The 17705-nt window shown below is 57.4% G+C and overlaps 11 protein-coding genes across 11 annotated transcripts; 5 read left to right on the top strand and 6 right to left on the bottom strand.

Moving 5' to 3' along the window:
- Positions 1-91: 91 nt before the first annotated feature.
- L969DRAFT_94230 (uncharacterized protein) lies at positions 92-772 on the top strand (the record flags this gene model as incomplete). Its single annotated transcript, XM_014713503.1, has 1 exon — positions 92-772. The coding sequence occupies one exon, from the start codon at positions 92-94 to the stop codon at positions 770-772; it is 681 nt and encodes a 226-aa protein (XP_014568989.1).
- Positions 773-884: 112 nt separating this feature from the next.
- L969DRAFT_87085 (uncharacterized protein) lies at positions 885-1690 on the bottom strand. The gene is made up of 4 exons (XM_014713502.1): positions 1334-1690; positions 1212-1284; positions 1016-1160; positions 885-965 (listed from the first exon to the last, which is right to left on the bottom strand). The coding sequence occupies exons 1-4, from the start codon at positions 1553-1555 to the stop codon at positions 908-910; spliced, it is 498 nt and encodes a 165-aa protein (XP_014568988.1). The 5' UTR covers positions 1556-1690; the 3' UTR covers positions 885-907.
- A 75-nt stretch (positions 1691-1765) lies between these two features.
- Positions 1766-2371, top strand: L969DRAFT_17084 (uncharacterized protein; the record flags this gene model as incomplete). The annotated part of the gene is made up of 2 exons (XM_014712905.1): positions 1766-2132; positions 2184-2371. The coding sequence occupies 2 exons, from the start codon at positions 1766-1768 to the stop codon at positions 2369-2371; spliced, it is 555 nt and encodes a 184-aa protein (XP_014568391.1).
- A 100-nt stretch (positions 2372-2471) lies between these two features.
- Positions 2472-4525, bottom strand: L969DRAFT_425409 (uncharacterized protein). The gene is made up of 8 exons (XM_014713501.1): positions 4270-4525; positions 4195-4217; positions 3956-4142; positions 3785-3900; positions 3473-3734; positions 3029-3421; positions 2847-2979; positions 2472-2796 (listed from the first exon to the last, which is right to left on the bottom strand). Exons 1-8 carry the CDS (start codon positions 4474-4476, stop codon positions 2573-2575), a joined length of 1545 nt encoding a protein of 514 aa, XP_014568987.1. The 5' UTR covers positions 4477-4525; the 3' UTR covers positions 2472-2572.
- A 35-nt stretch (positions 4526-4560) lies between these two features.
- L969DRAFT_23620 (uncharacterized protein) lies at positions 4561-6665 on the top strand. The gene is made up of 3 exons (XM_014712918.1): positions 4561-5320; positions 5374-5600; positions 5653-6665. Exons 1-3 carry the CDS (start codon positions 4866-4868, stop codon positions 6537-6539), a joined length of 1569 nt encoding a protein of 522 aa, XP_014568404.1. The 5' UTR covers positions 4561-4865; the 3' UTR covers positions 6540-6665.
- Positions 6648-7108, bottom strand: L969DRAFT_47413 (uncharacterized protein; the record flags this gene model as incomplete). Its single annotated transcript, XM_014713500.1, has 2 exons — positions 6648-6866; positions 6914-7108. The coding sequence occupies 2 exons, from the start codon at positions 7106-7108 to the stop codon at positions 6648-6650; spliced, it is 414 nt and encodes a 137-aa protein (XP_014568986.1).
- A 104-nt stretch (positions 7109-7212) lies between these two features.
- Positions 7213-7890, top strand: L969DRAFT_94223 (uncharacterized protein; the record flags this gene model as incomplete). The annotated part of the gene is made up of 2 exons (XM_014713499.1): positions 7213-7522; positions 7571-7890. 2 exons carry the CDS (start codon positions 7213-7215, stop codon positions 7888-7890), a joined length of 630 nt encoding a protein of 209 aa, XP_014568985.1.
- Positions 7891-7893: 3 nt separating this feature from the next.
- On the bottom strand, positions 7894-8737 carry L969DRAFT_94222 (uncharacterized protein; the record flags this gene model as incomplete). Its single annotated transcript, XM_014713498.1, has 3 exons — positions 7894-8025; positions 8086-8242; positions 8295-8737. 3 exons carry the CDS (start codon positions 8735-8737, stop codon positions 7894-7896), a joined length of 732 nt encoding a protein of 243 aa, XP_014568984.1.
- Positions 8738-8973: 236 nt separating this feature from the next.
- L969DRAFT_17078 (uncharacterized protein) lies at positions 8974-10810 on the bottom strand (the record flags this gene model as incomplete). The annotated part of the gene is made up of 3 exons (XM_014712904.1): positions 8974-9329; positions 9388-10548; positions 10597-10810. The coding sequence occupies 3 exons, from the start codon at positions 10808-10810 to the stop codon at positions 8974-8976; spliced, it is 1731 nt and encodes a 576-aa protein (XP_014568390.1).
- Positions 10811-10948: 138 nt separating this feature from the next.
- On the top strand, positions 10949-17014 carry L969DRAFT_103092 (uncharacterized protein; the record flags this gene model as incomplete). The annotated part of the gene is made up of 12 exons (XM_014713497.1): positions 10949-11001; positions 11077-11121; positions 11544-12014; positions 12071-12262; positions 12312-12861; positions 13023-13304; positions 13368-14144; positions 14193-14268; positions 14397-14817; positions 14869-14968; positions 15015-15138; positions 15191-17014. The coding sequence occupies exons 1-12, from the start codon at positions 10980-10982 to the stop codon at positions 17012-17014; spliced, it is 4884 nt and encodes a 1627-aa protein (XP_014568983.1). The 5' UTR covers positions 10949-10979.
- Positions 17015-17081: 67 nt separating this feature from the next.
- Positions 17082-17636, bottom strand: L969DRAFT_94219 (uncharacterized protein; the record flags this gene model as incomplete). Its single annotated transcript, XM_014713496.1, has 3 exons — positions 17082-17270; positions 17367-17483; positions 17541-17636. The coding sequence occupies 3 exons, from the start codon at positions 17634-17636 to the stop codon at positions 17082-17084; spliced, it is 402 nt and encodes a 133-aa protein (XP_014568982.1).
- Positions 17637-17705: the final 69 nt, after the last annotated feature.

The raw sequence follows: 17705 nt of genomic DNA, 5'->3' as shown, positions 1-17705 counted from the left end.
TCTCATCTCTACGAACGATGCCTCAAAGCGATGTGCTCAGACTGCTATCTCATAAGAGCCCTGAACGTTCGTTCATCAGCAAGCACGCAGTATGGTTCGCACGATCCTCATCAGCTTGCTTTCGGTCTCCGCCGTGGTCGTTGCGCTGCCTCAGGTCCAGCAAGATGCTACTCCAACCAGCGGGGCGCCAGCCTCGGCCAGTCTCTCGCCTTCACAGCTCATCGGCATAGTTGGATCGATCGAGTCCATCCTCCCGGGTATCAACAATCTCGGCGGAACGTCACCGGCAGCAACTACGGCAGCACCTGCAGCGGCCGCGCCTGTCACTGTCACAGCGGTGAGCATGGTCACGGCATCGCCGATCGCTCAGGCTACGCCCACACTAGCTCAAGCCGCGCCCGTGGCAACGTTGGCGGGCTCGCCTCTGTCTGGAGCAGTGCCTGCTCAGGCGCAGACTGTCGCTTCTCCGGCCGTCGCCCAAGGTGTCACTGGTGCAGCATCACCTGCAGCGGCCGTAGCACAACCTGCCGGAGCCGTTCAAAGTGTCGCGCCATCGGCAGCAGCAGCAGCGGCAGCAGCACCTATCGCGCAGGCGGCTTCGCCCGTTGCCCAGTCGGCCGCTCAGAGTGTGATGCCTCAGCAAGCGGCAGCTGTACAGAGTGCCGCTCCCGCAGTGCAGCAATCGATCGCGCCGGTGCAATCTGCCTCGCCGCTTGCAAATTCACCCTTTGCTGCACTTATCCCGCAAGCAAGTTCGCAGGTGAATGACTGAACAATAGATCAAAGACGAATGAACTAACGATCTGCACGCAGTAGCCGTTCCAAGCCCAGGCGCGACCCCGGCTCGGTAATGCTGTCGACACTTGAGCTTCACGATAGCAACAATGCATCTCAGTCTGACATTGAATCACGGGCCCTTCGGAATTGGAACTCTTTGCCCTTCGACTGACGAGCATGTCATTTCGCTGCAGCAGGTATTCAGTACGATGGAGTCGCTCGGGGCCTCGTGACTGACTAAAGGCTTGGATGAAAGAAGATGAGAGTTTCTTTGCCGTCAATGCGGGCACTTGTATCGCAGAAGCTGAAGATGTTACCATCCGGTGTCCATCTGACCTGAAAGCTGATATCATATAAAGGCTCCTGGCCGATCGGGCTGACGACTGCGGAAACATAAGTCAATGCGTGGGCCATAACCAAAGGAGCGGGCTCACAACGAAATTGAGCCTCTCCATGACCGAAGAAGACGTCTGTGTGCTCGAACTCGCCATTCACCTGGGTGTAGCGCTGTTATGTGTCAACAGAAAGCGACGCCACATCGTCAGGCGGGGCTCACCTGCAGCTGGACATCGTAAATCAGTCCGAACTGGAAGGCGAGGCTGTCGCTCTTCTCGTGCCATTGAAGGCGAACGCTGCACCAGTTGTAGGCTCCGTAGTGAGTCTGCGCTGGTGTTCGCTTGATCAGTCTGTCTCGCTGTTGGTAAGACGAGCCTGCAAGGGCGGCTGCGATGATGCCGGAAGTTTGAGCGAGCGCCGCCAGAGAAGAGAGGAGCCGCATTCCGAAGGAACAGTGACAGCTTGTACAGTCGGACGGCACAGCTGTCGATCAGAGCAGGCAGGGATCAGGAAGCTTGTGTGGGGTCGCTGCAGGTGTTGCATCGGCAGGCAATCAAACGGACGAGCGACGTGCGACCGCGCCGGCCGCGCCGACAAGCAACAAGCTAGATAAGCCGCACAGCCCTGTCGTCTTGCCATTCACAGTCATGCGATGGATCTTCCCAAGCGGATAGTTCAGCGAGTCATCAACAGGTCGCCTCGACGACAGCATGCTGCACCCCACCCACAACGACGGAAGCCCGCCCCAGTGAGATCCGCCGTGCATGATCCTACGAGAAGGGGTGTCATCACGCCTGGCATCCTCGCCGCCACGACGGTCAACCCGCCTCTGCCTCGTATCAAGCCACAGCCCATCGAGATCACGATGACCATCTTCAGACGACGCCGGGCTCAGCTGAACCGATACGTGGCAACTAAGCGATTGCAGCTCTGGCGCAGGCTGCTCGAGGACGAGGCCACACTCGAGCGCCGGCTCCGTCTGCCACCATCTCAGGATGCGCCAGACAGCTTGTCGTCAGGTGAGCATGCGATGCAGAGTGCGCTTTGCGTGGCTCAGCCCACGTGTGCAGTGCAATATGTCACCGAACATTTGCGTAAATTGGCTGGCTACTACGAGGCAGACAAGGCTCGCGCCAGGCTCAAAGTGCCACTCGCTATGGTCGCGCAAGCTGCCCGAGCGCGAAAGCGTCAGGCGGTATATCTCCAAAAGCGAGCGAGACGCAGACAGCGCCAGAGCGCGCGCCACTGCGGGCTGTAAATATCGTTTGCATGGGCACACTAGGTTGTTGCTAGCGCTCTGAGGCTCTCCTAGCGATGACCCTAACGAGATGAGCTTCTTGACAAGTTCTCTAGTATTTTGTCTTCCGTTTTCCGGCCTTTTCGCTCGCTCCTGAAGTAGTCAGATATGAGGAATGCAACATCTGCTGGTGACCTCAGTCTCACGTCAAGAGACAGCAGGCTACGTACCGAGTGACTGTTCATAGTTTAGGCGAGGATCGCAAAAGGATTGATAGTTGAGCGACAGGTCAGCATCCGACAATTCCATAGATCCACCAACGCATTCTGTCACGCTGAACCCGTCCGAGTTGACTTCGCCGGTGAGCTCGAGATGGACGCCCTGCAGCCTCGAGCCGAGCGAGGCATGTATCCTGATGGATGCCGATAGTTCCTTGACAATGTCAGCTAGCGTTCTGTCGTCAGCGTACGCTTCTCGCTCGTGCAAAGGCACTCGCCCATGTGCCGAGTCTTGAGCGATCCGCTGGATTCGCTCGTTTTTGTATTGCCATGCATCGGATCGCAGGCAAAGATGACAGGGTGAAGAGATTTTCTGACGGCATGGATGTGCTCGGCCAGGTACATGTTGATCTTTCAGACTATCTTAGCTCTTGCTGCTTGATCGTGGAGTGCTGCTTACCTTGTCTGCACCATAGCGGCAAATGAGAGTGACTCTGCCGGGTTCTTTGTCTGGATCGACAATGTCGAGCAGCCGTACCAGCTCATCTGCTTGCATAGACGGTCCGACCTTGATTCCGATTGGATTGCGGATGCCTCTAAAGTATTCGACATGTGCGCCGTCGAGCTGTCGGGTGCGATCGCCGATCCAGATGAAGTGGGCAGAGACGTTGTAATACGCTCGTCCGGATGCTTCAATGTGAGCTTGGGCTTCGATCGATTCTGCTGACGGAGTCTTCGGCTGACCGTCGCTCTTGATCGGAGGCGGTGCCTCCATCGTCGCCTGCTGCTTGCCGGACGGCCTCGGTATCTTAAGAGATCGTGTCAGCGCCTCTTCGTAGTGCAGAAGCAAGCCCTGGCAAGAGCAGCTTAGCTACACCTCGTCATCTCAATTCGATAGACGGACTTCATGACTGGTCCACATGTCGACGCTGTTCAAGGCGCTCATTTTGCTTGTGTCTGCTGGCGCGTCTGAAGCATCGCCGCCGATGACGCGAATAAAATCGAGCGAGTCTTCCAGTCGCTCTATGACACTCTCGAACGATCTAGCCAGTTCTGGCGATCGTACGTGCGCCATCGACCAGGAACGAGGGTGATGTAGATCCGCAAAACCTGAGGAGAGGACAGCGCGTACAAAATTGAGCGTCGTCGCAGAATGAAAATATGCCCTGTCCGCGACATCAGCGGGAGGGTGTGTACCCATCTTAGCGTGACTCGCTGTAGCAACCGATCGGGATCTGGTGTCCTATCGTCAGGATCGAAGCCGTTTACATTGTCGCCTCTGAACGTTAAAATCTCCTTGCCATCATGGACCTCTGTCGGCTTGCTACGGGGCTGTTGTATTTGAGATGAGCCTACAAAATTTGCAAGGGGGCATGCTGATGCTTGCCTTGGCATACTGCCCCGCGCCTCGCATAATACGCACGACAGGCATCCGCGCTCCCCAAATGAGGACGAGTGACATGAGCAGTATCAGCGAGAGCTGAGACTCGACTTGCTCCTGCGTGCACATCTCAAAAGATTCTGCGCAATGACCAGCTTGAAGCAGGAAAGCTTTGCTATTGGCTACGTCAGCGCTGCGGTGCATGTCAATTTAAGCACGAGCTTGGGAGAGCGCGCGTGTCGCACAGTTGCTGTCGCAGTCGCTCGATCTGTGACCAAAGACGGTCAGCAAACTACATCTACAGGTGGTTCATGGCCTACTTCTTGCGCTGTGACAAGCGGGGGCAGCGCACATAGCTTTGCCTTGACAGTGTGAAGACGTTCGTTGGCAGGGAGCCCTTCGGTTGCTAGCCCATTAGCGGATGAACTTGCGACGGGGGCATGCTGATCGACAGGATAGATGACATCCTGAGTGACCTTGCGAGCTTTCCAACTACTCGGCGTCCACGACCGAGCCGAGTTCGTCATAGTGGTCGGAGCAGACGTCGCTTGATGATGATGGCAAATCCGAACGCGGCGCGACGACGAGTGGCGCAAAAATTTGCTTCATTGCCGACTCGATTGAGGAGAGCTTTGACTTGCATTGACAACATACAGAGCGGCAGCACTGCTGATGAGATAGCCAGCACCCCGAGGAGCGCGCATACTCGGGGGCAGACGCCTCCGTCACTAGCCAAGAAGTCAACGAGGGAACAGCCACATCTTTTCCGAGCAGGAGCACACGGTCTGCTGCACATTGCAGGCGGGGCCTCGAGGCTCCCCTTCAGCCGTCCATTTGAACCGGCATCAACGCTCTGACGAGAGGAGACGTCTCCAGTGAGGCTTAGCTGGCACTTGCCAAAAGCTCTGGGCGAGTTATGGTCAAAGCCTCTACGCTGACACCCCCCACAACGACCGAGTCGACTACTTCTCAGCAAGCAGTCGGACAGTTCGTTGGTCACTCTGCTCACACCAATCTCCCTCTCGCTCGTCAGCATGCTAAGCATGACGATCACTTCGATCCGCCACATCATGAAAACAAGGCCAATGACAGTGGCGTAGAGATTCTCCAGGACTCGGCGCCGGGCTTCTTTGAGGGTCCCGAGAAATTGCTCGAGCTCTGGTTCGCACCTTCTGAGGACGAGCTGCCTCCGTCGACACTGTCGAGAAGAGGCAACCGACGCGCTCAGCCTGGCACGCCCATCAGTCGAGAGAATGCTCTACTCGGCCTGCGCACGGTAGACAGACCATCTTGGGAGCGCATGCTGGATGAGGTGCATTGCAAGGTGCTCAGTGTCATCGAGGGCGAGCAAGTGGACGCCTACATGCTCAGGTAAGGCTGATATGCCTTGCAGCGAGCTGGGCTAAGCTTGCATTGCATTGCAGCGAGTCTTCCATGTTCGTTTGGCCTCATAAGATCATCCTCAAGACCTGTGGCACTACGACTCTCCTGCTTGGACTCAATACACTTCTCCGCATTGCCGCCGAGCACTGTGGTCTGGGCAAAGTCTGGCGCTGCTTCTACAGCCGCAAGACCTTTATGTTCCCCGAACGTCAACTCGGTCCTCATCGCGACTGGAATCAGGAGGTTCGCTTTCTTGATGGCGTCTTTGGTGAGTCCAGGCGCCTTGTCGCTTCACGTCCTGCGACTGAATATGCTGTCAGACAACGGATCGGCCTATGCCGTCGGTCGAATCAACGGCGACCATTGGGTACTCTATCTAACGCCTGCCATGGACGATGCGCTTGGACTCTCGCCGAAGCAGACAGCACAGCTCGAGGCTAATACGGTGGCCAAATCTAGCAAGCTTATCCGGTCCCCAACACCAACGTTGGGGCAAGCCCATACAACATGCTCGCTAGGCATGCCGCCCGATCAAACACTCGAAATCCTCATGTCCGAGCTCGATCCTGAAGCTTCACGGGCTTTCTTCCATCCCATCTCTGAGGATCCTCTTCATGAGAACGACGACGGACATGCTGCTGGCACGCGCGTCTCGCGACAGGTCGGTGTGCAAGACTTGTTCCCCGATGCAGTACTGGACGCCTTCCTATTTGAGCCTTGCGGCTACAGCGCAAATGCGGTCCTAGACGATCGCTATGCCACCATCCACGTCACGCCGGAGCAGGACTGGAGCTATGCCAGCTTTGAGTGCAATCTAGATATCTCAACTCCTGTCAGCCCTCGTGATGCAGTCGGCCGTCCGACAGACAATTTGCACTCGCTCGTCAACAAGGTACTCGCAATCTTTAAGCCTGCACGATTTAGTATCACCTTGTTCGTTTCGCGGGACGATGACCTGGTGCCCTCGGATGCACCTTACAAGCGACGCGCGCCTTCTCAAGGCCTGCAGAGCCTGTTCAATCTATCGCTGCAGGATGCCTACACACGTCGTGATCGCATTCATCACGAGTTTGATGACTATGACCTCGGCTTCGCGACATACGAGCATCCTGGTCGAGCCAAGAAGATTGCGAGCGATGCATGGCACGGCGTTGGCATCCGACCTGGACGGCCGCTCGGTCATCAGACCGCTGGCACCGTGCGGTGATGGGCTTCTCGGGTTGGATCAGTCCGGCTAGACAGTCGCAGAGCATCCTATGTGATCTAGTAGTCAGTATGTACCATCGAATGGATGCTCTTGCCGCCTACGCCATTGTCAGTTCACGAACCAGCCAGATTGTCTGAGCCTGTCCAGGGCGGGAGTCCAGCCTTTCTCGTCTCCGGAGCGCTTCAGCAGCTCGAGCGGACGCATGCTCAGATCCTTGCCCTCGACATCGGCATTGTAAAGGTGCGGGAACTGGCTGCCTGCCGCTTGCTCCCACTTGACGGTCTTCCAAGCCGACAGTCGTTCGTAGTCTATTCTGACGAGCTGAATCTGTGACACCGCTCAGCAGGGGCCTCTATGCGGCTTACTATCCCGACCTGAGCGTCGCTGTAGTACTCCGGCCCGTAGAACCGCTTAAGGACGCCGTCGACTTGATCGCATGTCGAGAGATGCACAAACCCGTCTTTGGCGTCGAGCTCTGTCATCGGCAGCGCGAAGGACGCCGGGACTGGCTCAGGGATATAGTATCGGCCTGTGTAGGGCAGGATCTTGTACACGAAGCGGGGAGCCATGCCAGCGCCGGTTGGTACTGGGGGCTGCATGTGCTGCACGCGCTGCACGGTGAGACGACCGGTGGACGTGAGACTGAAGCGCATCAGCTGGACCTCGAGAGATCATGGTAAGATCGAGACGCAGAGCGCCTGTAGCACAGGCAGAGCCGCTGAGATCAATGCATGCTGCCGAGATCGACTCGGACGAGGAGCGAGAGGCTCAGCGGTTCACGACACAGGACAAGGAAGCCGTCGAAACGATGGAGGATGCGCCATTCACATTCAGCGAAGCCACAGAGCGGCTCTTCCAGACTTTTGCGTGGTGTATGCTCATGCTTGCGCTCTTCTGCGGCCTCGTTCTGGCTGTTCACAAGCAATATGCACAGGAGATCACCATCCGCATCATCGCAGGCAAGGTCGCCAATTTTGCACCAGGTAGGCAGCTTGCGCACTGATATGCAACGTATCTCACTTGCAGTAAAGGATTGGCAGTCCTCGTCTGGCTTTCCCTTCGCTTTTCTGGGCACAGGGCGATGCGGTCTGCGCTCTGTGCAATGTCATGTCTCGCCGGGGCTGTTATGATCGATGTGGTCAACAAGGCTTCCTACCAGACGGTGAGAGACGCAGACGTAGGTCGGGCCCGTTTTGATTGCGAAGCGCAGGTCATACAGCGCACGCCACCACTGAGCGTCATCTGGATCTGGGCAGTCGTCCAAGCTCCTCTGCCAGATGCGCTTGGCTCGCTCGCCATTGTCGGACTCGCAAGCTGGTACAGGGGGAACAGTCTCGTCTTTGCCGACTGAGCGTCATCGGCTGCGAAGCGATAGGCGATACAGGAAGATAGCCTCGCGCCGGAAATCGCGATGGCAGACAAAGTCTTCGACGACGGCAGTCACTGTAAAAACTTTTCGGAGCATCACAAAGAAGCGCTTGTCAGCCTACGTCCAAGCTCCGAACCATCAGCGCCACCGTATGCAGGCCTTGCGGAGCAGACCTGCCTTGCGTCGCTTCTTGTAGCAAAACAGAATCTCGCTCGTCGGCGTTGCGAGCAGGCGCAGCGTCTTCATTAGCAGAGGAAACGCAGGCTCAAAGTAGACGCAGTCTGCTGCCAGTATGATGTCTGGCGTTTGCATCTCGCTCGCGATTGTTTCGCCCCTGCTGACTGCATCATGAGCAGATGCTACAGTTCTCGACATATCCCACGCACCAACTGAGCTCTCTGACGTTGACCGTGTCCCCAACGTCATTGAGAACAGTATTCGCATCCATGAGGTCAAGCAGAATCGCCTGATCGGTGGAATAGATCGTTGTCCGAGACCCCCGCTTTTTCATCATTCTCGCCAACGCCATCGAGACCGCCCCTGTACCAGCGCCTAGCTCAACGATACGTTTGCCCTCCAGCCAGGATGGATTGAGCGCGAGGATATTTGCCAGGTAGGCCGTCAGTACTTCTGCTGCCGGCCATGTGATACCACCACAGCCCGGCCCTGCATCGACAAGCAGTTGAAAATTGGGTGCGGCGCTGGGGAACGATTCGTCGAAGCAGATCGTCTGGCGCTTGACAGACGGTCCTTGAGCCGGTACGATAGCATCTTCATCGCCTTCGTCGTCGTCTCCCGCCTCTATTCCGGCTACCAATCCGCCTAGCATGGACAGAGACACGTCGATCATCTGCCTCACGCGTCGTCGCCGACACTGCACGAGCCACGACAGACGCGTCAATATATATTGCCACCAAAGCGCGCGCTATGTGTGCGCGCAAGTATAACAAGCAGTAATCCCAGAGGTGATGTCTGTGTTCCTCAGTGAACTCAAGACAGCCCTTTGTTTACGCGGATACAATAGATCGTGAATGCATTGATTGTGACTCAGGGATAAGATACCAGTCAAGCTTGGCATGAAGCTTCGTGTCCAGATGGACTGGGCGGTGACTTGTCCACTCTCCGACTGCGCCATCCAAATCTCGAGGTGAGTCGCTTGATGGAATGCGACCGTTCCTTGCCAAGCTCCGGCATCGAATGCGATCTGGCGGACAGCGACGGCCGTCTAGCCGGCTTGGTCGCCAGCTCGTCAGCGGCTACGACTGAGGGCAACACCGCTTGACCTGCGGCGTTGGCAAGCAGAGCGCGCTCAGGCATGTACGGTACGCTCCTTTCTACGGACCGTGTCGAGCTGCTACTGTCTGGCGAAAGCGACAGCAAGCTCTCCACTGCCGCTCGGGTCTCTCCAACGCGATCTGTAGCTGTACACAGCCCACGTGAGTTTCAGGATGCTCTAAAGTCTCTGTTTTTCATACTGACCTAAGACGGTGTTGGCCTTGAGCTGTGGGGTCAGACGGCGGGACCAGGCATTTCGAGCGACCCATTTGCGCATGCGTAGGCCTGTGCCGTGCGAAACTGCCACTCCACGCGATTGTGGGCTGCTGCCATCTGATGTTTTCGCACGAAGTAGAGAGAGTAATTGAGCTTTGAGCGAGCCTGTGCTTTCTGGCGGTGGATGACTACGTGTCAAGGTAATGATTTCTTCGACTGTACGAACGGGCGGTCGTTCGAGATTTTCTGCAGAGGCAGCCCGGTGACGCAGCGGAAGCTGTTGCATCCGTCTCCGCTCGAGAGGGATGCCCATAGACAGACCGACTGGCTCCGACCATCGTCGGCCGTGAAGATCCGCAAGCGTCTGTGTGACGTTTTCCTCATCGAAACAGTCGCCTTCGCTATCGATTGACGCAGGCGAAGCACACATGCGCCGAGACGTGACCGTGCTAAGATCTGTCGCGCCAGTTTTGCACAGTCGCGCAAATTCGACTTCGAGGTGAGTCTTTGAACGATTCTCGCTCGCGTTGGGCAGCCATTGGTAGCCGTCGCCTACCCAACGCCACTCTGCAGGTGCAAGGCGCGACGCTGGCGTGTCTCGGACAAGAGACGAGATGAGCCATTCGGGAGTAGTCCCTTTTGTTTCGAGATCTGCGCCCGGCAAGCTTGGCAGGCCTGGCCACGAGTCTGTGTCCGAGTTCGTAATGGTCGACACGGGACGAGCAGCAGACACGTCTGTCTGCGCTGTACCAGATGGGCTCGCTTGGACGCTGGTCCGCGGAGGTCGGAGCAGCAGGGGCGATCTGATCGACCGATGCGCAATTTTCAACTTCTTGGTCCGTTCCTGCAAGTGTGGGTCTTGCGCCGAGAGAGGACTCGTGACGCGCTTTGGCGGCGAGCTTGACAGCATCGGCTCCTCGAAGAGCCCGACAGCCGCAAAGGGCTTGCCTGTCCATACAATGGCTTGACTGCAATTGACTAGTGTCGAAGCGCGAGATCGAAGCGTATCAGAGGCAGCGCTGGACGTTGAAGATGCGAGAGAAAGTCTCCGAAGAGAGCCTGTCGAGGTAGGCGAGACTGAAGGCGACCCGGAGCGCTCTCGTGGGGTGTGTGTCTGCTCATTGTACAAATCTGGCGTAGCCAACCTCACTGCAGCTCGCGTCAGCTAGGAGAGATCGCGAGCCCGTTCAGACGTACGACTCTGTCTTCGCGACAGACACAGCGGTGTTGAGTGATCAAGCGATCGTGAGACTGCTGTACGCCTCGCGCGAAGGGAGGGTGAGACAAGCCAACCTGGTGACCGCGAAGAAGTAACGTCGCAGTCTGACGCGCCCTCGCTGTCGTCGGAGTCCGGTTCAGAATCGACTGTCGATCGTATGCTCGATGAGGGCAGGGAGGTGCTACGCCCCATTGTGACGCTCTTGCGCTGAGATGGACTCCCGGTCGGCGCTGAAGCCGACGTATGTCGGTTTACCAATCGGGTAGTCGAAAGGTCGAGTGGAGCGAGGAGAGCGTGATGCCGTGGATCGCTCTGCTGGCTCCGTAGCTTGCGTCTGGTCGACATAGAGGATAGAAGAGAGATGCTATTGAACGTGCTTGACGGTGTGCTTAGATGGCGCGAAATATGCTAGCCTTGCCAGCATGTCGTCCGAGCTTGCTGACTTTCAGATGTGGCAGGTGTTGCGGCAGTCAAGGCTGGTATTGTCAGAAGGAGTGCAGCTAGTCAGTGCTGACACGAGACAAGTAGACAGTTTGCACAGGGCGGCTGATTATGACAACGGCGAATGGGAGTGGGTCGTGTGATAACGACGGCGGGCTTGCGTAGGTGAGAAACCTGACAGCGGCTATGTGTGGCAACAGATACGATTGTAGCGGCGAAGTGAGAAGGCTCGCATACACCGTCTATCTAGGGATGATTCAAAGGTGGAATCACAGTCAATTCACTCGCCTGATCAACGCATGACGACAGGCGATGACGGCGACGCCACCTCGCCGGTTCATCGTCTCCATAGCGGCTCCACACTTGCTGACGCGCTCCCTTTGAAGCAGCGAAATTGCGCGGAGCCCAGGCAAGGCTGTCGCTTGGCGCACGAGCCGGTGTTTCTTGTGCAGCTGCGATGTGCTTGAACCCTCACTGCGTAGAGCGTGCATCGGACTGAGGTCAAGATCCTACGCGATGCCATCTTCGCATAGCAACGTCTTTCGCATTCTCAGCAACGGCGACATCAGATCAAGCTTTAAGCCTGTCCTCGTCAGCGCTATCGAGCCACCAAAGACGCCATTGGTATCACAGTCTCTACGAGACAACGGAACCCTCTCGCCGGTCTGGCAGCCTCAGTCACCTGTGCTAGACCCCGTTTTGGGCATCGATGAGCCAAGCTCCTCTGCAGGCGGCACTGCAGGCCAGAACGAGCCCTGCAGGGCCTCAGAGTGTAAATTGCCAAGCTACGGTGCCGTATCGAATACTTTCATCGCGAATGAAAACGGCAAAAAGAAGCGCAAACGATCCGGCGTACCTCGTGGGTCGAGTCATGCTGTCGAAGGCTGGCAGTCACGACCGGGGGATCCAGAGACTTTGTACACCAAAGAGACGCTACCAAACAGCCACGAGAAATGTGAGCCTGCGCATCGAGATTGAGTCAGCAAGCAAGCTGACAGCCAAGCTCGGCAGACTGGTATCAGCGCTATCGTCTGTTCTCGAGATATGACCTCGGCATACGCATGGACGATGTTGGCTGGTTCTCTGTGACGCCGGAGGCGATAGCGCGTCAGATCGCAGAGCAATGCCGTTGCGATCTCATCGTCGACGCTTTCTGCGGTGTGGGCGGCAATGCCATCCAGTTCGCGCTGACATGCAAGCAAGGTGCGCAGCCGTGTATCCCTAGTAAATGGTCTGATTCGTCTCTAAGCAGTCGTAGCGATAGACAATTCGGAGCTCCGGCTCAGGCTCGCTAGACACAATGCCGCGATATACGGCGTAGAGGATCGCATCACATTTGTGCATGGAGATTTTCCTACATGGGCAGCAGAGCAAGCCAGGTCGAGACGAGCTGCCGGCTTCGACGGACCTTCTATAGACGTCGTCTTCCTATCGCCGCCATGGGGCGGTATCGATTACCGCGCCATGCAAGCAACTCAGATGGAATTGGCAGCTGCAACCACACGCGGCATGGCTGACGAGAAGCAGAGCCAGCCGGAGCTCGTCTTCTCGCTCTCGTCGCTTGCGCCACTAGCTGGGCCAGAGCTGATGAATGTCACCCGAGGCCTGACTGACAACATCGCGCTGTATCTGCCCCGCAATATTGATCCGCTCGAAGTCGGCCGGCTGACGACACGACACGGAAGAGTGGTCCTCGAAGAAGCCTGGATGGGCAGCAAGCTCAAAGCGATCACGGCTTACTTTGGTGAGCTCGCGCACCCGAGAGCGGGACACTTACCGAGCGACGGTCACGATCACCGGCCGTCATGATCGAATGCATGCTTGGCCAGGTGGCGGCGGCCTCCCTCCCCGTGCAAGCTATTTGGGCGCGGGAAGTGTGTCGCAAAATCAACTTAGTTAGATGCATGGCCTGACTGAGAAGGGAGCGCATCCAGGACATCACACGTCCGAGATTGAAGAAAAGAGCTGACGGCCTTGCGAGCCTCGCGTGCTTTGCTAGGGACCTCGATCGACTGAGCATGGCAGTCTCAAGCGACAACGCAGAGCTGGTGTTTGTAGACGCATTCACTCCTCAGGGCCTCGTCAATGCTGTCACCGACACTTTTGCGGACTGTGATCGCTCCCCCGTCAATCTCGCCCTCGGCACGGCTTGTCGGGATGCCGCGCGGCAGGTCAAGCCCAATCCGAGCGAACGACTGTATGCCTTTGTACTATCACGGACCGGTATGGGACTCTTGCAATGCGAGTCAGTCGGATTCTCCAGACAGTGTCCTTCGTCCTGCTGAACCCAACAGCTTTGTCCTGGCAGGCTTGTGATAGGCAGTGTGAACGCTCACTTTCTTGCGCTCGGTGCACCCAACGCTCAATGGAGCAAGAATCCACATTATGTTCGGAGTCGCATAGCCTGCCTCGTCAGCAACCTTAGGCAGCGATGGGACGGCAGAAGCGTGCGGAGCATCATGGGACCCACAGAGCTCGTCACCGAGTTCCAGACGCAATGGGCCATCGTCACAGGCGCAGTCGTCCGTGTACAGCCCTTCCGGCTGACGACGCAACTCATCTGCTCACCCGACTCGGCTGCTGCCGACGTGCGCAGCGGGCTCCCTGTTCCGGTTGACGATGAGTGCCGCTTGGCATCTGCCACGGATGCCACGGAGCTCGAGAAAGTGGCGCAGCTCTTGCACGACTTCTTCGCTCTGGATGAAGATAGCACCACGCTTGACGAGTGCAAGACAATCGCGCGGCGCGGCATCGATCAGGAGGAGATCTACATCTACACACGCAAGCATCAGGTGCTCGGCTTCGTTCTGCTCGGCCGAGCGACGCGGCGCACCATAGCTGTACAGGGTGTCTATGTTGATGCGGGTTCACGCAAGCAAGGCATCGCAAAGCTCATGGTCGGCACGGTCGTCCACGCTCTCTTCTTCAAGACGGTGCCGGCCAGCAAGACCCAGATCTGTCTGTATTTTGAGCACAACGACAATCCGAGTGCAGGGAGGATCTATCGCTCAGTTGGGTTCTCTGGCAGCGATGAAAACAAGTGGACGGAAAGTGGCTTCGAAGGCCTGCCTAAAGCGCGATGGGAGTGAGCACAACACCATGCCACACGCGCTGCGTCATCGTCCCCGCAGAGCCTGCGTGCTTGTGCGAATGCAAGGCATGCAAGTAGTCCGAGTGCATCTGTTGTTGTATCTAGAGACCAGGAATTGGTGGGTCCCATTCGCGCACCAAGTCTAGATCTCTGTGGCCACTCGGAGCGAGTTCGACTCCACGCGCGTGCAAGCGCTAAGCATCCCGGGCTTGCCTCTCGGCTGCTGACATGGTCGCCATCGCTCAGCACGATCCGCGCGTGCAACCTCAGTTCGGCCAGCCCCTCAGGGAAAGCGATCCGACAAAGGAGCACGACAATTCGATCTCGTTCGCATTTCCGCCTGCAGGACGCCAGCCCACGGTCGACCGGCCCATGCTGGACGGCATGGGCGCAGACAGCACATCAGAGACCTCTCTGACCAAGGACATCTCGATGGATGGTGACGAGACGAGGCTCGAGTCTTACTACCTCAGCTGGTTCACGAGCTTGCCTGGTCCAGACGAGTCGGCCAGCTCCGTCAATGCAGCCGTGGATCTGCCCTGGATCGAAGCGCTTCCCGAGCAGGATGGTACAGTCTCGGACACGCTGCTCGACTGGATCCAGCACCGTCGCACACGCAACGGGCCGCTCTTTTTTGATCGTCTGCTCTCGCTCGCCAATGTACCCAGTCAGTAGCAGGGCTGTCACTCATGACTGCATGCTCACAGCAGCGACGTAGCCTCGCTGTACCCGCCCGAGAGCGAGCGTACCCTCGCTCGCCTGCTCGACGAGATTGACCGCTCTGTCAGCTTTGATATGCTCAAGAAGGACTGCCTTGTGTACGCATATGTCTTGCTCAGCAGACGCAGGCTCATCTGCGGGTAGATACACTCTCCTGAAGGACTATGGCGATAGCAGAGCCAGTGCATTTGCCGATCTGCTCGAGCTACCGCCTCTCTTCAGGCGAGCAGCTGACGGATACTGGGCACTCGACCGCGCGCGGTATTCCGTGAGCGCTTCAGTGATGAGACAAAGTAGACGTTCCTAACTCCATCACTCAGGAAGCTTTCTCGCTGCTCACGTCGCCCGCCATAACGCTCGACTTTGTGTCAGAGATCGTCAGCTTTCTCGCGAGTGAATCTCCCTCTTTACTCGTCGACTTTGTCCAGTCCGCTCGGCTGTCACTGACGGCACGTGCGGATGTGCGACTCATGATTGCTGCTCTCGTTGAGCTCGGTCGACTTGACAGCGCTTTCACCTGGCTCAGGCGGTATTCGACCGATGAGCCAAGCGCACGACCTGAACTGCTTTCGCACGTCATCAAAACTGCATTTGATCAACGTGCCAACAGTAGAGCCTCACTGAAGATCTTCCTGACCATTCCCCTGCTGCCAAGCGAGGACCGATCCGTCTATGCCTCTTGTCTCGACCTCCTGCGAACGTCCCAGACACCAACCGCCAAGCGCCAGCTCGTCCGAGGCTTCATGGTCGCTCGCTTGACATCAGAAGGCCGCTACACGCAGCTCATCAAATTCCTGGCAGAGGAAAGCATGCCTGGCTCGCCTGTTCAGCTCACCGCAGCTGAGACGACCTGGATTAGGCATACCACGTCTAGCACAATGTCGATACTACCTGCTGTCCAGCAGTCTTTCGTCGAGCTCGAGCTCGAGCAACTCAACTCGAGTTCTGTCGCGAGTCCACAGCGTCTGCCGGAGCCGGCATCGAGTTTGGCTAGACAGGACTATGTCACCTCTGCTGTGCCCAGCTTGACGAGCTACAAGGCTTCTGAGATGGAGGGTCTGCCTCGCCCATCTGTCGCCATGGCCTGGGAGCCGCAAAGCGCAAGTGCCGCTGGCAGTGACGTCGTCGACGTACCGCTGTCAGCCTCGCCTGCGCTTCGACAGCCGCAGCGAGGCATCCAGCCTGACGGCATGGCGAGTGTCAAGTCGTTTCTCGGCGCTATCAAGGATCATCATCTTTCAGGGCTGGTCAGTCCGAGCACGTCACCAAATGTGTCTGTCATTGGCAAATCGCTCAATGAGAGCAAACTCAATACAAGCGATACAACCATGCCTTTCTCCGCACCACCGCGGACGCTGGCTCGGAGCTCGACGCCAGTGCGTAAACCGGGTCGAGCGCACCTGTCCTTGCTCGCAGAACGCAACGCAGCGACCTCGCCCTGGCGTGAGCAGGATCAGTCTGCAGACGCAAGCTCAGATCGCTCCTCCATCAAGCCTGTGCCCACACCATTCAAGCGCAAGGATCGGATACCGCGCAGTCCCTATGCAATGTCATCGCCGACCGAAGCAGCGGCATTGGCCAGTACGTCTGATCTTGCGTGCCGACCTGAGAAACACGTCAAGCGCACGCCCGGCGTCTCTGGCTTCAATACAGTCCGGTCTGAACCTGGCCCGCTTCTGTCTTTGCACAAGAGCCCGCCAGACAAACCGGTCAGTCCGCCTGCCACGGTCAAACGCAAGCTTGAAGCCGAGCCGCCTGCTCATGCTGATGAGTCTGTCACGAAACGCGCTCTGGTGGCATCTGATCGCACGGAAGTACCACCTGGCGGCTTTCCAGTCGATCTCAGTCCGGGGAGATCAGCCGCCGATGATGATACTGCAATCGCAACGACGCAAAACGACGGACAGAAACCCAAGACTCGCAAGAAAGCGTCAAACAAGCCGGTCGCGGCAAGCACGCCTCGCCGCTCGACTCGTAAGGGCCCTTCTGCCTCGATCGAGCCTTCTGTCGAGGGCACAGACGATGAGCAGAGCTTAGCCACGAAGGTACCCCGCTCGACACGGAAACCGACTGCCAAGAAGACGTTGCCTGATTCGCCTGTAAGACGATCTACTCGCAAGCGCAGCGCAGCGACGGACGCGTGATCCGTAAGGTCGGCCGAGCAGACATACAAAACTTGCAGCATGTTTGCGAGCTCGTTGTCTGCTAACGTTATCGACGCCGTCGTATGGAGGAGATACTGTACAGTGTGACGCCACTCGCCAGTCGATCCTGGCACAGCAAAGCAGTCTGAGGCGCTGCCGGCTGCTTGTAGTCAATGCAAACAGTCGCATGACTCTTGCCGTCGTCGATGACAGGCGGCATGACCAGGATCGCGTGATGCTCGATGAGCTCCGAGATCTAGCCGCATGTCTTGCAGCCCTCAAATTCGATCTGATCCTGCTTTGGTATCTGATCGTCGGGCAGGGCGAGCTGGGGTCCTGTTCGATTGGAAACCGGCTGGACTTGCTCGAGGTAGGCCTGCCGCTTGATCTGCTCTGCAAATTCTGCCTCTCGCTGAAGCTTCTTGGCTGCCACCCTTGCGTCATCCTTGACTACGCCTTGGTACATCGTCTGCAGCGCAACAGATTCAGCCCTTGGGAGTAGCGCTGCGTCGTGCATCAGACGCACCGCTCGTTCTCTGGTCTGGATGTAGTGAACGCCCCAGACGGTGAAGGTAGTGAGCACGACCGCTGAGCCAAAGGTTGCTTTTGCGGCCAGAGACATTGTGCAGTGTCGCTGGCTATCGTCTGCGTCGGCAATGTCAGTGAATGGGTCTAGAGGGGAGCTGCCTGC

This window comes from Mixia osmundae (genome assembly GCF_000708205.1).
Source record: "Mixia osmundae IAM 14324 unplaced genomic scaffold scaffold_4, whole genome shotgun sequence".
In the NCBI taxonomy this organism is placed as follows: Eukaryota; Fungi; Basidiomycota; class Mixiomycetes; order Mixiales; family Mixiaceae; genus Mixia; species Mixia osmundae.
This window is presented reverse-complemented; position numbering and strand designations above follow the sequence as displayed.